This window comes from Centruroides vittatus, unplaced genomic scaffold, assembly GCF_030686945.1.
Source record: "Centruroides vittatus isolate TY-2023 unplaced genomic scaffold, ASM3068694v2 scaffold_899, whole genome shotgun sequence".
NCBI lineage: Eukaryota > Metazoa > Arthropoda > Arachnida > Scorpiones > Buthidae > Centruroides > Centruroides vittatus.
In genome coordinates, this window is record NW_027122719.1 from 556087 (window position 1) to 572125 (window position 16039).

General features: G+C 27.1%; 1 protein-coding gene across 3 annotated transcripts in view; it reads right to left on the reverse strand.

Moving 5' to 3' along the window:
- LOC136990309 (chloride channel protein 2-like) overlaps nucleotides 1-16039 on the reverse strand; it is a 53263-nt gene that overhangs the window by 9206 nt on the left and 28018 nt on the right. For all 3 annotated transcript variants that reach the window (XM_067288699.1, XM_067288698.1, XM_067288700.1), the window contains 7 exons: nucleotides 14891-15016; nucleotides 12451-12535; nucleotides 12265-12366; nucleotides 11240-11324; nucleotides 10988-11137; nucleotides 2767-2836; nucleotides 2572-2682 (listed from right to left, as the gene is read on the reverse strand). In XM_067288699.1, coding sequence (XP_067144800.1) covers nucleotides 2572-2682; nucleotides 2767-2836; nucleotides 10988-11137; nucleotides 11240-11324; nucleotides 12265-12366; nucleotides 12451-12535; nucleotides 14891-15016 — 729 coding nt within the window. The remainder of the gene's footprint in view (nucleotides 1-2571; nucleotides 2683-2766; nucleotides 2837-10987; nucleotides 11138-11239; nucleotides 11325-12264; nucleotides 12367-12450; nucleotides 12536-14890; nucleotides 15017-16039) is intronic.

Genomic DNA, 16039 nt, shown 5'->3' on the forward strand with positions numbered 1-16039 from the left:
ATTTACCTTCATATTCATCCATATCTAATTAGTTTTGGATAATTTCAATCGGTTTATTGAAATTTGTATCTAGTCATTAACTGAGCCATACAGAATCATTTAAGGAAGAATATTTCTCTCATTATTATTTAAATAATCAAATTTTATTAGCTCTAGGATATTTTGAAATTGATAAAATATCTTAAACATTAAATTAAAACATTTTGAAAACTTGAGAAAAATATCATTAAAAACCATTAATTCTGTAACAGGAAATTCTATTTATCCCCCATCTATGGACACTAAGTGGACTTTATTAGGTTCATTATGGGTTCAGCCAGGCCACAATAAGATAGCTAGGGTGGTGTGAGATGGAGCTTAACATATCCAAGATAGACTATCCCAAAAAATTCCTGGGGCTTTCTAACCCAACCAGATTCATTCCCAAGTTCCCAGAGCAGGAGGCTGACACCTTAACTGCTGGGTCATACAGCCATCCATGAAATTATATTAGAAAATGGCTTGCCTGTAAATTAATAGTAAATCTTAATCTGTACAATCATAAATTTAGTCTGGCATAGATTTCATAAATAATTAATAGAATATAAGTTTCATAAAAAGCTAAAATTAGCAATATTAGCCAGATGTAATGTATTACTTTTCTAACCACTTAAAAGAGGTTTTGGACGAATAATAAAACAAAAATTGTTATGTCATTCAAATCCAACTTTCACCCACATTCAATAATTACTCAGAGACAATTAATTTCCAGATGTTTTATTTATATGCATTTCAGATCTAACTTTACATCGATCTGTTCTCAGTAATAGGTACAATCTGTGATCTAGCTACACCAGCAATTCATATTCAGAAATTATTAGTCTAATTATTTACTGAAAAAATAGATATCAGAATTGGATATCTTTATTTACAATAATATTCTTAAGAATTTCCCTATTCTTTTACATTTAAAAAAATATATTACTACACAGCAGATTTAGGTCATCTGGACCTTTGGCCAATGAGAGAAGGCCAGTGTGGCCTTCTCTCATTGGCCAAAGATCTTTGAAAAATCTGTTTGAATGAGAGGAATATTTGTGAAACCATTCTATTCCAGAACTTTTTGAGAGCAATCTCTGTTCATTATTATTATTATTTTTGTTTTCTGGAATTCTTGTGTTTTCAGGACTCATGCTAGACTTAAAATATTCTGTCATTTTGACTTGTAATGACTCACATTTTTATGATCCACAAGTCAAATTTAAAAAATTTATTTCCTGATAGTCATTGATTTCATAAAATTAAATTCATATTTATGACCAAGTTTGATTCAGATTTCTTATTTACAATAATACAAAATTTTAATTAATTTATGGGCCATTTAAGATGCTTGCCATCAAAGTTTATAGATTATCCTCTTTCAAACAGCACATTGAGAGCACTTTATTTAATTCTCTGCACTAAATGCTCCCACATGATGTACTGTTCAATGGTAAAACTAGAACAAATGTGATGTGGTTGCTACAATACATTTATTAATCAAGTTTCTAATTCATTGAAGCTTTTATTTAATTATTTTATTTAATTTATTTACGTTTTTACAAAATTTTATAATTTACAAGTATTAGTTACAAAATATCTTAAAATTATTTTCTATTCCTGCTAGTTATTTTGCTATGTCAATTCACCAAATTAATCCATTCCTAGAGGCCATTTGTTATAGGTTTTTGTGTTAAATATCTTTAATTACTTAATACAATACAAACAATTAACAAAATTAAAAGAGTAATGTATGATAGTATGTTTACTTATTGTTAATAAGCTTTTATCTATTGGTAGTTTCATTAAATCCAGATAATTTTATTCATCAGAAAAAACTAAGTAGCCCAAAAAGTCATCCAAATGACAAAAAAGTTACAAAACCTTTATCATTTGGCCAACTCAAAAAATAGCTCAATTCACAATTTTTCAATATTGGCCATGTTACTGATGTTAGTGAAAGAACAGTCATGTGCTTTTGTTATAGTGATTATTCATAAATCAGGAAGTGCATGAACTTACGATGTTAGACTATTAAAAGTCAAAGTTGATCACAAGTGAAATTTTTCTGAGACAGAATTTCCCAAAATTTCAAAATTCTTAGAAATTTGCCCTGTGTTTTAATAAGTTGTTCTAAGTACTTTTTCACTTGTTTTTATTCAATTTCTATTTCATAAACATTGTTTTGTTCTTAACAAAACTGGCCATAATCTTTCATTCCACAGCAATATAAAAATTTTACAAAAATTTCAATATAATTTATTTAAAGTAACATATAAATTATTAAGAAAAATAAATATTTAAAAATTTCTAAAAGATTTTGTGAATAAAAAAATAGAAGAAAATAAAATGCTTTCTCTTGTTTATATGACAATAAATAACTTCATAATCACTTAATATATTAAGAAAACTGCCACTTAAAACTGGTTAAATTAGAATTAAAAACACTAAACCTATACCATATGGTTTATAGGTTTAATGTTTTTAATTTTAGTATATTAGTTGCAAACTATTATATAAAATAGTTTCCATTACTTTTTGATAAAATCTTACCAACAACAGCATAACCACCAGGAATAATCTTCAATACTCTATCACCTAAATGTAAATTTTCGGGTAACCAAATTGCCAAGCACTCCCCAACCAGACGACCAAAAGCTGCCCCTGTAATATAAAATTTATTTAGTTCTTAAAGGATAAAAATCTGTTTATGAATTACAGTATATAAAAGAAAAACTGTGAAAGTACCCATTTTAAACAGAGGAATAAATAATCCTGCAGGAACTGGAAGTGTAACTGCCAAAGCTGTCATCATAAACTAAATTTAAAAAATAAATTTAATTATTACAATTATTTATGCTTTTAAATATAGATAATTTTTAATTGCAATAGTTCTATACTTATGTAAAATTAATATATTTTTCAATTTTTCAAATAGCTAATTACTTAAAAAGTTTCTCAAAGGAAAAAAAAAAACAAACTGGAATAAGTTCAAATTGAGTTAAATGAAAAATTTTCTAAATTGTCAGATTAAATGGCATGTTCTTTTGTATATTTTTGAAATATAAACTCTTAAAAATTTATCTTTAATTCTATAAATCTTTTATCAAAAATCACCTTGCCAAAAGATATCATTTTTAATTCCATATAATTCAATATAAAGTATATTGGCAGTTTTATATAACTATTGATATATTTTTGATGGAATAATACTAAATTACTGATATTGTATATGAATCTTAAATCAATTGTTACATATGCAGTGGTACAAGTTCTAACCAGGAAACCTTTGTAAATACATTTACCATGCCCAAGAGTTGGCAAACACTAGTGTGTTCTATAAATAAGTTTAGTAGTAATTTATATAAACAAATAAGATTTTAACAATTGAAAACTGTTTGTATTTTAATTCCTAAATATTGATACTCCAGCTTCTTTTGAGTATTTTCAATATATTTTTATCATGGTTTTTAATGTTATATGTATGCACTTTTATTTGATTAAAAGTTTTTATATAATTCAAGAATTATTTTAGACATATTTTACACTTATCTCCATATTTTCTAAAAATACTTTTATAAATCAATTACAAATCTACATCATCAGATCATTATATTTTAAGTTACATTAAGTTTTAATCAATCAAATAATTTGGTCTAAAAAATAAGCAGTTGTGCCGCCATCTTACATTAAGCTTAATTATTACAAATTTTGAATTTTAATTGTAATATATAATCCAGTAATTTATATTCATAAATTTTTAGATGTTCTGAGTCTTAACTGGAATTTTTGTCATTAAAATGAAGAAGGGATATGATGAACTTAAAAATGGATGTAATTAATAAAATCTATTAGATCATTTTAAAATAATTGCTTTTTTTTATTTTATTTAAGAAAAATGAACAGTGAAGTTTACTTTTGTATAAACATGAACACCAATTTCTATTAGCTGACAAAAAATATGAGGTGCAATCAAAAAGTTCTGGAACTGGTCCAATAAAAAATGTCTGATGTACATATTAATTTATTGAGAACCATCATCTTCAAAATAAGTTCCTTCTGCAGCTATACATAGATTCCAACACTTCTCCCAGTTTTTTGTGATGCTGTTAAGCACTCGCTGCAATTCTGTTTGAATGCCATCAATGTTTCAAATCGTTGTCCTTTCAGCACTTTTTTCACCTGTGGAAATAGAAAAAAGTCACACAGTGCCAAGTCTGATGAATTAAGGACTGTAGGGTACCACAGCTATTTTATTTTTGGCAAGAAACTGTTGAATAGAGATCGCTGTGTGAATGGGGGTGTTGTCATGATGAAACAACTAATTCTGAGCTTTCCAAAGATATGGTCTTTTTTGTCTGACATTTTCATGAAGGCAGCTCAAGGCATCCATATAAAAATTTTTATTCATAGTTTAACCTTGTGGAATAAATTCTTGGAGAACAATCCCCTCCCTATCAAAAAAAAAAAAAACAATAAACATGTTCTTGAAATTGAATCTCACTTGGTGTGTTTTCTTTGGTCTGGATGATCCACAATTTTTCTACTGAGTCAATTGTTCTTTGGTTTCAGGGTCATAGCTGTAAATTCATGTTTCATATCCTGTAATCACTTTCTTTTCTGTTGCAGTATTGCCAAGTTTGAACGAAAATTTCACACACACACTGTTCCTTAAAATAATTCATTTTAAAAAGTGATCAAAATCGCAAATCTGCAAAAATCATAAATCGGCAAGGACATGGATCTAATCTAAATAGCAAGAAACAAACATTACATAAGATAATGGCACAAAATTTGATGGGAAGCTAAATAACAATGTCTGTTATGCATCCTAGTTTGTGCAAGTTCAGCAGGTGGCCGATTGTCACGCCATATCACCAGTCCTGGAACTTTTTGATTGCACCTCATATATATATTTTAATTTTAAAACTTTTTATATATATTTATAATTACATTTGAAATACATTATTAAAAAAATATTACATAAAAAATTTTTTGAATTAATTAATTTTTTGAATTATATTGACTATGTAAGACATTATAGTTCATATAACCAGCTTTTATCCTGTTCTAAAAAAAGCCTTTTTTTTTAACTCTTTCTGCTTTGTAGGCACCAAGAGAGTCTTTTTTTTTATCAAGCCTTTTATGAGTTTGGCCAGGTCCATAATGAGGCAGCTGGGTGAGGTTTCTCAACCTGTCTGAATTTGATCCAGAGTACCCCAGAGCAGTAGGTTGCCACTTTAACTGCTTGGCATCAAACTGTTGAAAGACTTATGCTAAGGAGAGTAATTAATATGCTTTTAAAAAACAAAAACAAATTTGAAATAATGATTCCTAGTGGTCAAGAAAGTTGTCTATCTGATAAGTTTACTTTAAATAGAAAATCACTGAATATAATTAAAATTTAATTATTTCAATATGCAGTATGTTTCTTCTATGATGAGGATCAATGCTGAAATATCAGGAAGATGCCTGATTTTAAATCTTATGAAATAAAATATAAATTTTTAACTTTATAGGACTATTATCAAAAAAATAGTTAACTTATTATTGTACAAATAGGAACATCCATTAAATCCAAATAATTAACGTAGTGAATTTTTCATATTACAAACTAGAAGCTATGTCCCTAATTGCCTTTGATGATTCAATGTTTTGTGAGGCTCTTCACATTCACATTGCAGTTTATAATAAATTTTTTATAATATTATTATTATTATTATTATTAATCTTTATTAGCGTATTATGGGAAACTCCCGTTACAAGGGGGGAAATCATAGAAAAGCGGAACAATAATAAATAAGGTTGTACAATTCTGCATTATTTCTAAATTACAATTTATATCAGTTAACTCTATGATTCGCTTACTATGTTATTACTTACATGTTCAGACATTTTAATATATTTATTGAAAAAGTTATATAACCTAATTAACACTGTTGCACTTATTTGAAATAAGTTGATATAGAATTTCGTGGTTGATTTACTGTTAGACAGGGCAGTAATACCAAATTGATATCTGATCTCTGTACATTCCTTACATACACAAATTATATGATAAATCGAATTTTGTTCTTTACATAAGTTACACAAATTGTTCTTGATATTCAGATAATTCTGATTGACTATTACATAAAAACTATTCAATCGGAGTTGCATGTAAAATCTTTTCATCGCGAATGGAATGGGAAAATGCAAATAAACAGTCGAAGGAGGGAAATTAAGATTATCAATATACCAGGGATGAAATTTAGAGCTCTGTAGTTTATCCATTTCTTGATGGATTGAGTTGTTATACATGTTTTCTATTAGAATGGAGTACCCAAAATTCCAATCTGCTTCCGTATTATTAAATAGTGTAGGTGATATTCCATATTTTGCCAGCATTTGACAAAATTTATTATACCAATTATTTACGTAATTTTTCTTTGTCTCAGTTAGACTCTTAAGTTTTTTTAATATAATGTCTATCCAAATATTATGACTATTAGTCAATCTTTTATAGAATTTTAGTATTCTTAATACCAGATAAGACTCCAGTTGTAAGCGATTTGTATCATGTCGGATCGCATATCCGGGTACAGCTCTGTCTAAGCCATATATTTTCCTTATATATAATAATTGAATTTTTTCCAGTCGGGATATCCAGTCCATGCCCCATATCGGAAAGCCATAACATATTGAGTTTATGACTATTGTTGAAAATAGCTGCATTTGTTTCTGTATAGAGTTTATTCTTATTTTAGTTAATAAGTAAATAAGGTTATTAATTAATTTGTGTGCTTTGTTCCATACATATTGCGCATGAGCTTCAAAGGATAATGTTGAAGATAAGCTGATTCCCAGGTACGAAACCTCCTCGACTACTTTTAGTTTATCATTTAAAAGGTAAAAATTATGATCTTGTCTAGACAGTCTTCCACCCCTTCGGAATATCTGTACATACGTTTTGTTTGGATTGATTTTTAAACCTAGTTGTAAGAAATATTTCTGCATTAAATTAATTTTTCTCTGTAGACCCATTTTAGTGTTCGAAATTAACACAATGTCATCTGCATATTGAATTGAGTGAATTAACTGATTCTCTATCAAAATCCCATCCTCTTCTTTTTTAAATTGCCCATTAATGTCATAAATCATAAAATTGAATAAGTGAGGCGATAGTGGGTCACCCTGCAGAAGACCACCATAAATATCAAATGGTGGGTATACATTTTTTCCACATTTAATTGTAACAAAGTAATGACCAAATAAAAATTTTATAGCATTGATAAACAAAGTATCCACACCATGGTTTTTTAGTTTATCACATAGTGTTCCTATTGGCACCGAGTCAAAAGCCTTTTCTAGGTCCAAATAGACTGTATATAATTTGTGTCTTTTTCTGGATAAATGGATTTGAATGATTGATATTAATGTAAATAATGCTGTTTCTGTTCCAGTCTTTTTAGTAAAAGCAAATTGGGTGTCTGAAATCAGGGAATTTGCTTCCGTCCATTGAATAAATCTTGACGCCAAGATTGATGTAAAAATCTTCCTTAATGAAGAGAGAATTGCAATAGGTCTATAGTTGCTAGGATTTAAATCATCGCCTTTTTTAAATATCATTCGGAAATATGACGAGCTCCATGACTTAGGGTAAATACTATTTTGATACATATAATTAAAACTAAGTGCTAACAATTCAGCCGTTTCGAATGGTAATCTTTTTAAAAAACTATTTGGAATGGAATCAGGTCCCACAGCAGTGGTTTCTTTTAATTTTTTTATAATATTTACTATTTCTAGAGCCTGAATTGGCGAATTTAATACACCCTCATTTCTGTTCATTGTATCCTGTCCTGATTCTAGAGTATTATTCATATTATTTGCTTTCCTTTTTCCAAAAAATTCAAACCATTTTTCAAAGACAACAAACACTTGCTTTTCCTCATTTATTCTCGGTCGATATTTTTTAACTGTTGACCAGAAAAAATTATTGTTTTTCTCAGTAAGTAATTTTTGATTGATCATATTGAAATATTTCTTTTTCTTCGCCTTTATAAGATTATTATATCCTTTTTTTGAGTCTATATATTCCTTTAGTTGTTCTCTTAATCGATGTTTACGAAATAATACCAATGCATGTTCTTTTTTTCTCTTTGCTCTATAGCACTGCATATCAAACCATTCTTGCTTAAATTTGTATTTCTTCTTATTTAAGTTTTTAGTTTTATGACAATTCGGTTCTATAATATAGTCTTTAAAAATTTTTATTAAAGAATTATATATTTCTCCAATCTGTACTCTATGGATTAATTTGATTCTTTCTCCTATTTCACTTTCGTATTTTCTAATGTTAAATCTACATTTCATCTCTTGTAATTTCTCTTTTATATTTTTCCTTTCGCACAATAATAAGTTAGGCAGGTCTTCTCCTATAATTAATTGTAAAGGGAAGTGATCGGATAGATCGTTATCTAACACCTTAAATTCAGTACAGTGGTCCAATATAAATTCTGAACATATTATATAATCTATAACCGATGCTCCTCTTGGAGACAGAAAGGTATGTCTGCCAGGATAATCCTCTATAGTACGACCATTTAGTATGTAAAAATCGTGACTTTTGGCCAATTTAAGTAACAAGTTTCCTTTTTTATTACTTCCTGTGTCAGAGCTACTCCTTATATTGTAAATTATTCGATTGTTTCCTTTATAGTATGAATCGTTGTAATTTCCAATTCTGGCGTTAAAATCGCCTATAATTAGCCATAATGGAGTAAAATTTAACCAGTTCGATAAAATCTTTTCAATTTCTTGATAAGGACTTTGAAGCGTTTCATAGGGCGGAATATAATTGACTATTATTGCCAGATATCTTTCGGAAAAACTACTAAGTTTTTTTGTTTCCAATTTAATCAATGAGAATATTAAATATGAACTTGTATAAGAATAAATCAAGCTCCCCAAAGTTTTATTCATTATTAACATAATTCCACCTTTAGGCCTACCTACACCGGGATTTTTTATTGCAGGGACCATTATATAATCAAAAGCCCGCAAAATATGTATGTCGTTTGTGGTTAGTTTATTAAGCCAAGTTTCTTCTAAACCTATTATATCATACTTCTCCATCATCTTTTTTAAATAAGTTGAAGAAAACTTATTTCTGAATCCTTGGACATTCCAAGTGAGTATCCTAATTCCAGACTCTTTCATATATTCCATTTTAGATTTATCATACTTACTGCTGTTATTATTAAAAACATTATTATTATTGGGTAAATTTAGTAGTTGAAATTTACATCTAAAAAAGTGTTAGTATCCACTAGGCAGTTATTTGCAAAACTGTATGTAATTTTCTTATTCTTATAAATGATATAGTCATTTCTTAGTAAAATCTGTACACCTTTTTTCTTAGCCTCTATATAATATGGAAGAATTTTGGCTCTACGATCTCTTGTTTCTTGGGTAAGGTCAGATGACATGCGCAAATTATTATATGGCTCTTCCAATGAAACTTTTTTATAATTATAAAAATAAGATATTATTTGGTTCTTCCTTTGGACAGTAGTTAAAGAAATTTTTAGAATAGTAGGTTTTTCCTTTTTAATTATATAAATGTCTTTAACTTCCTCTAATTTAAAGTCTGTTATTTTTAAGGTTTCCTGAATAAATTTGACTAGGCTTTCTTTTATAATTGTATTTTCTTCTATTGGGTATCCGAATAACATTAGGTTAGCTTGCTTAATTATATTTAAAGTGTTATTTACCATATACTGCTGGGCTTCGATTTTTCTGTCAAGGTCAGGAACTATTACTTCAAGTTGATTTACTTTCTGCTCCAACCGGCCAAACTTTGTTTTGAATTCCTTTAACTCCTGGTGAATTAAACTTATTTCGGATTTAAGATCCAAAATTTGTTCAGTTATGGATTTATGAGAAGCTTGTACTAGTTTTGACAGTTGTTCTATGCTGGTTGTTATCGGATTGTCATCTGTCTCCCTCACTTCATCATAGTTTTCCAACATAGCCTCCTTTTCCTTTTCTCTCTTATTTTCTTGTGTTATTTCCGTCCTTTCCTTCTCCTTGGATGATGTATGTTGTCTACGGAGCATTGTATCCACACAGGCTGCTTTAGACATCTTAACTGTACTTGTGCTTCTAGTCAGTGGCGGTCGTCCTCTCTTTGGCGGAGAATGTGACAATGGTCCTGGGTTTTGTTCTATCCCAGCCATTATCAGCTTAATCCGTATAATTAACAATAAATATACCTGAATTAACCACAAATTTATCGATAAAAGTTTCTTTTTTTCATACCAAAAAAGCTCCGACTTAATTCGCACCCTCATGATCAAACGCCTGTAGCGCCCCCCAATTTTTTATAATATTAGTTTTATATATATATATTAATTAAACAACTATAAATAATATTTTAAAAATTTAGTGCTCCTTCATCATTGCTAAGACCAAAGAAATATATTACAATTTAAAATAATACAGAGCCACTAATAAAATTAAAAAATTTTAAAAGTAGGTACATAGGTATGCCTAAATTAAATCACTTGCATGAATATCATGGTTATCTATGAAATGTCAAAGATAAACCTCTGAAATGTATGGCTTAAAATATTTTACTTCTTTGAAATTTCAGATTTTTATATGTATTCAATGTTGTCTTTCAACGATATCATTTTATTTTTCTGTACAAAATTTGTTTTTACTCAAATATTTCATATCAATGAGCGAGTGAGTGAGTAAATCAATCAGTCAGTCACCATCCATGTAGCTTTTTACAATAAATTTTTTATGGAGGATTTACTTGTTTAAATATTTGTACTTTAAAATTATTCATTTTGAACCTGGTATCTTTTACTCTGATTTATCATTATATCTTAACATTATTAAAAAAATTATTTAATTTTGTATTTGTAATATTTATTAATAAATAAATATTTAGAATAGAATAATTTCCAAAAATACTTGCATTCATTACAATGAATATCATCAAATTAATATGAATACTTGTATGTGGTGTTGACCAATGGCCAACTATAATTGCATCATCTACTTCTTGATGCTTGCTACTCCATGTAATATTGCTAAATAATTCATGCATTGCTTCATGGGTTGTCAACTGAAAATAGTAAAATTTTAATGATGAGTTTTATCTGTAAATTTAGAAATAGATTGAAATGTTAAATGAAAGTTATTTCATTTCAAATAATATAATTCTAACCTCAGCAGCCATAAACTGTCCTAATCCATTTGGAAATGTGATGCTTGCAATGATAGTTGTAACAATGGCAGGATATAAGAATCGACTGTCATGAAAAGAATTAGAAATTTAATTAAATGGTAGCAAATTTATCAGTTTATAATAATATTTAGTTATAAAAAAATATTAGACAAATAATGATTAAAAGATCTCCTGTCATATAACACAAGCAATACAAATCTATATCAAGCTAAAGCAATCAAATTAAAAACAAAGAATGTGTAATGTAATATAAGATGGCCAACAATTTGTTTGTTCAGGAGCAAATGCAGATTAATGCACACTACTGGAAATCAGTGATTGCTGTGCAGAGATAGTGGTGTATATTGAAGGGACATCATACCACAGTCCATCTGGAAATAATCAAGAATTGTCATTTGACCACAGGTTTGGTTGTGGATACACATTAATGGTTGTCAATCCACATCATGATCTGAGAATAACATGTCATTGGTGGGTGGTGCCAATGCCTACATTGAATTTTAAGGTATGTATCCATATTTCCATTTAATAAGGTACATGTCAAATTTTTTTCAACAACATTGCATTAGAAATGTGGAAGTTATAGTGATTTTCCAATACCTAGTTACTTTCCATCCACCCTATTTATAATTAGCTGTTATGATATAAATTATTACTCTGTTGATTTTACAATGCGAATAACTACATTAAACTATTTTTGAATGTTATATTGTTGTAAAATTTAAGAGTTAAAATACTTATAAAATTTACCTTGTTTTCTACATTTTGTAAATATTAGTATTTTCATTATGTTTGTTAACTTAATATTTATTATAATATATGTACTTAGTGATTTAATTGCTAGAAACAAAGTGTGAAAGGTTTTTTGTGTTACTGATGTTATTATAATATAAATATTTATATATAATATAATATTATATTATAAATAAAATAATAAATATTAATTTTTAATTAATTGTTTTACTTAATATATATACATATATATATATTTTTTAAATATTTACTTTTTTTGAAGAAATGCATTCATTCTCTTATGTTTTCTGTTAAAATTGACAATTTGTCTATGAAGCCAAACAAAAAAAGCACCAGCAAAACCACAGGCAACCCTAAATAATTTAATAATTATAACCTGAATATTTTAAAAATTTATTTAAATCTATATTTTCTTAATATCAATAAAGTTTGCTTACCCTATTAAGCAATAGGCAATTAATTCTATAGGATCATATGGAAAATCCACAGGAAAATTAGTTTTAAACAAAGCAGTAATTGTTTCTAAAAAAAAGGGATATATCTTGTAATATAATTATTAATCTAGAAACTGAAGTAATTCATACAGGTTTAAAATCATAATGCAGGATTTTTTATGTACTATAATGATTTTTAAGAATAAAAAGACAAGAAAAAATTAAACTTTATATTAACAATTAAATTTAAATTATTTTAAATTAATAATAATGTTATTCATAAGAAAAATCTACTAATAATTAGTTCTAATTATTGATGATTTAAAAAAAATAGTAATAAAATTTGTGAAAAATAGTCCAATATTTTATTATTTTAAATTAAAGTATCAATTTTTGTAAAATATTGGCTTTACAATTATTTTTTTATCATCAATAATTAGAACAAATTATTAATAAGCTTTCCTTATGAATAACATTATTATTAATTTAAAATAATTTAAATTTACTTTTTAATGTAAAGTTTACTTTTTTCTTGTCTTTTTATTTTTAAGAATAATTATAACACATACATATAATGCATTGCTTTTAAATACTGTTAGTCAGTTTTATTTTTATTGCACAAAAATATTTATCCATAACTTGCATAAAATCATCTTCAGATACAAAAGAATTTGACTCTAATGGCAAGAAATACAATGATAATACTCTATTTTATTAAATTGGATATAATTTTTATGTGCTTGAAGATGATTTAAATCAGCTAAAAATCTTTGTAATAAAAATAATTTGTGATATTAAAAGCAATGTGTAAAGAATCATAAAGTGTAAAATATTTTCTGAAGAACTGAAAATATTTAAAAATGATTGCCAAATATCTGGATTACAAAATACCAGATTGTTTATAATTTGACTGCAAGCATTAACGGATATTTATCATAAAATTGAAGACCTTGAGGCAACAACTCAGTTTCTCTGTTGAATATCTAAACACATAGGGCAGATTTGATTCATGACCCATAATTTCTCATAGACTGACCTATCAACTTCTAATATAATTAATCACCTGTGACCTGTCCTAAATACAGGGCAAATTCAGAACTTTAAGGTGATTTTCCCAGAAATGTGAAAAAATGAGTTAACATGTTCTCGCCCAAAGGTTTTCAATTGTCATGATGAAAATGTTTTGTTATAGTAATAATATAAAACTTAAACAAAGTGTATCAAAAGCAAATAATTTCTATTAACTTTTTTTAACGGAAAATTAAGTTATTTTTTTTTACATTTAGAAAATTTTTGTAATTAAAATTATCACTATTACTATTACTAATTCAAATACAAAGTAAAATTTGAATAAAAAACTTGTATAAATAATAAAAACTGCAAACAAGTCAATTTATTTTATTTTATTGTCAATATTTAATTGTTTTTCGTACTGTTGAAGATTACTTAGTTGTTATATTTTAAATAGTTCAAAACTATAAAAAAATCTTAAATAAAATAATAAGATTCAGAGTATGTCAACTCCAGGTAATGTGAGGAAAAAACAAACACTAAGAAAATTATACAAGTCAAAGCTTTTTATTTGGTCAAATGTTTTTTGGGACCTCTCCATCCCATCATCAGATCCAACAATATTCAAAGTATGTATCCAAATTAGACCATCTGTATGTTTTCATTGAGTGTTCTGGAAGAATTCAAAAGTGTAAATAGTTACCTAAACACTCAAAAAACCATTAATTTCAGCAAAAACTATAATTACTATAATGTTTTTGTCCATATTTTAGCAACCTTCCTCAGGTAGAACATAAAATTGAATGAAAGGTAAGATTGAACAAAACAGTAATTTAAAAAATAATGTTATAGAATAAATATTTGAAATGTGGAAAGTTGGATAATTTAAATTACAAATAAACAAAAATATAAGTAGTACTGAACTCAAAAAATATAAAATACATAAAGTTTACAAAAACATAATACATAAATACATAAAGTTTAATTATTAAAGTTTTTGATGCAATTAATGGTTTTATTTTTTGGTGTTTCGGTACTTGTCACTGCAGTTTCCAGTTGTTATGTTTTCTGAACAGTTTTAGACCTTAAAAGGGAGTTTCTGTTTAATTTAAAACATCTCAGTGTAATAGCATCAATTTTTAAAAGTATATATCATAAATTTAGAATTTATGATTCAAACTTGTTTGGGTTTGATAGTGGGATGAAGAAGTTTAAAAAAATGTTTGACCAAATAAAAGCTTTGACTCCTAAAATCTTTTTTAGTGTTTTTTTTTCTTTTGATAAAACATTTGTTATTAATTAAAATAACTTTAGTTATTTATATAAAAATTAATATGAAAAAGTTTTTTTATTATGAATTACAAAAATTTTTTCTATCATATTTATTCTTAAGATTATTGCATAATGAATTTAAAAACTTTATTAGACAAACCTTCGCCTTTAAACCAGACTCCCAAAAGCCTCCATACCATGGCACCACAACATGCTGCAAAAAAACCTCTCCAATAATTTCTCACAGCAAAAAACACAGATGTTACTTCAATGCTAAATAATACACCTAAAATTTAAAAAAAATACTTGATTAATTATTCTAAAAAGTATTCAATTTGACAACTGTAAATAAATTCAAGTGTCTTCAAAAACTTATATTTTTGAAAAGAATGATTCAAAACAATCATTTTTTATTTATGTTGAAAAATAATTGAATTATATATAAATATGATTTAAAAATTTTGTTAGCATATTAAAATGTGTTATATCTACATTAACAAGGCCCTATATGCATTTGCAACAGATAATGTCAAAATCCCTCTATGACTATAACCCAGATTGGCGAAATCCCTCTATGACTATAACCCAGATTGGCGAAATCCCTCTATGACTATAACCCAGATTGACGAAATCCCAGAGCAGTATAGTTGAACGAAACTAAAACCATGAGATATGAAATAAAGCAGTGATCACCAACTGGTGGTCTGTGGACCACTGATGGTCTGCAAGAAAATTTTGATGATCTGTGGAAAAATTTCAACATTGATTAACTCAAGGTTACACAAAGTATTATGAAAGAAATGCAAAATGCTTGGTTGCTTTTTCTCTCTCATTGGGGGTTTTTATTTGAATCTAAAATCAAACAAAAAATGGCTGTTGTCAATAAATCAATAAATAATGTTGTGAGTGTGATTGTAGTCCTTCATGGAAAAGAGCCAAGAATCCATAAACTTATTTCAAACAAGCAACAAACTTTACACTAATTTATTATAATTAAACAAGTGAATTTCATATTATACAGTAAAATAATAGTAAAATATACAAGTAAAATATAGATGTTAACTACTTTGCAATTTGTTTAAAATATTGTTGCTGGTTTATTAGGTTATTGCAGTGTTTATTAATTTTATATTCTATAAATGTTTGTATCATTTAAAAATAATTCATGATAGTGGTCCATGGATTCAAAATTGAGTTTAGTGGTCCATGAGGTCAGAAAGGTTGGCAATCTCTGAAATAAAGAATTGTTATAACATGTATTATAAAAGATAGCTTTGTTTTCTGATTATTAAGATGATAGTTCTAAATG